General features: G+C 63.5%; 1 protein-coding gene across 1 annotated transcript; it reads right to left on the minus strand.

The window, feature by feature from the left end:
* Nucleotides 1-1,628: 1,628 nt before the first annotated feature.
* On the minus strand, nucleotides 1,629-1,874 carry MNEG_15020 (hypothetical protein; the record flags this gene model as incomplete). Its single annotated transcript, XM_014036510.1, has 1 exon — nucleotides 1,629-1,874. A coding segment is annotated over one exon (246 nt), but the record flags the coding sequence as incomplete, so codon positions are not given.
* Between the last annotated feature and the right edge of the window lie 9 nt (nucleotides 1,875-1,883).

Consider the following 1,883-nt stretch of genomic DNA (forward strand, 5'->3'; position numbering starts at 1 on the left):
GCTCGGCAGCTCATGCCCCAGAGACCCCCGGCAGTGCCACGCCTGGCGCCGCGTTCTGTCGTCTCAACCATCGCTTGCACTTTCTGGCCTTCAATTCCATGGGTTTCCCCCGCCCCCTCCCGTGTGCGGGGGGCGGCACGCGACCGCATGCGCTCCTGACAGTCTGTCCCGCATTGCGGTGTCACCAACACCACAGTTCTGCGACCTGTGGTGCGTATAGCGCTGCGCCGCTGCACGCGCGCTGCGAATAAGCGCGTCGCCGCCGGCTGTTTACGGGCGGCATGTGCGTGCTCGAGGGCCGACCGCGCGCGCAGCCTGGGAGCCTGCGTTGCAGTTGAGGACGCTTTACTAGTGCCGCCGGCGGCCAACGGCTCTAGGGGTTCCCTGCAGTGTGGCGCGTGCTTCTCAAAGCGCCAAGTGCGCTGCGCCCGGCCGCGCCCGTGCTGGGAGCCGCCTGCCCCTTGGCTGCCTGGCTGGGAAACACTGTACTATCTTCACTCTACTGCTTGACGTGCCTGCCTGCCTGTGCCCACTTCCCGGTGTGGTAGTAGCCGTGTTGCGCCGCTGCGTCACGTTGACCGTCGGCGTTTCGTCACACACAACCACACACCTTGCGGCGCTGCCGTCGAGCCGTTTTGGGCGCGACCCGGCGCCTGCCCGCATCGCATCCCTCCGCTCTCCTCCCACTTGCGTCCTGTGTGCTTCAGTGTTTGCTCGCGGCTTTCAAGACAGACACAGGTCGTGGGCTTGCCCGCGTGTACACGCCCACAGATCAACGCCTTGTCGCGGTGCCCAACTGCTTGCCATGCATGTTGCCCCCAATGCCGCCCGCCTCGGCGCCCCTTCCGCCCGCCGGAAGCATCCGATTGCGCGGAGGCTGAAGCCGCCTCCCCAATCCTACCAACTGCTTGTGATGCTGCCGGCGCCTTTGTGGCGTTTGAGAGAAGAGAGGGTCCAGAGAGGCTGTGCTTTGAGACCGTGTGGGGACGGGATGGCGAGCACATTCGTACGCTTTCACGCGTTTCAGGGCCTCGGCGCTTGCGTCTCTGCACTTGCCTTGCACCTTGCGCGTCGAGCGAAAGCATTTCCCTCCACGTTGCCGCGAACGTATCGCGGCGCGTGCGCGCGCTTGCAGAAATGCCGCCGGTGTGTGTGTGCTCTCACACGCCAATGCAAGCCGGGTGTCGCCCCGCGGCGTAGCTTGCAGCGCTGGTCCTCTTGAAGCCGTCGCGCGATGGCCCCATTTGGGCTCAGCCTTGCCTTTGTACGATACTGATTACAACTTACAACACGGTGTTTTTGGCGGAAAGAAGTGATGCCGGATGAAGCCTTGTAAATGTAGGCCTTCATTGGCTGCGTCACCAGATGGAAGTACAGGCAGGGAAACAAAATCCAGCAACAGACAGCTTTACTAACCTGACCGATGGTTATTTGCAAGGATTTCTGTACAGCTTTTGATTTCTGTACAGCTTCTGAAACAAAAACAAAAACCATAAACCTTAGAAAGGACCGACGCTTCAGGAGCTGTGTTGCGAGCGCTGATCACACCACCACCGTAGGTTAGCAGGGATGGCATGGTGCTGGCCAGCTGTTGAAGGACACAACGGGCAGCAGCCCTCAGCCCCAACCTACAAACCCTTCTCCTCCCTCGCAGCGAGCTCCCGCACCAGCAGCAGCGCCTCCCCCCGCAGCGCGTGCACGGCTGCGGGCGTCACCAGCTTTGGCAGCTCTGGCAGCCGCCCCAGCAGCTGCGCGGGGGCTGCCGCCTGCCACCCGCACAGCCGCGCCGCGACCGCCATCACGTACACCCCGCAGTCGTGCCCGTTGTCCTGCTGGGGCGAGTGCTCGCAGCTTTCGAACGCCGGCCGCCACGGCTGGCCGCC

The sequence above is a fragment of the Monoraphidium neglectum genome (assembly GCF_000611645.1).
Source record: "Monoraphidium neglectum strain SAG 48.87 unplaced genomic scaffold scaffold04959, whole genome shotgun sequence".
Lineage (NCBI taxonomy): Eukaryota > Viridiplantae > Chlorophyta > Chlorophyceae > Sphaeropleales > Selenastraceae > Monoraphidium > Monoraphidium neglectum.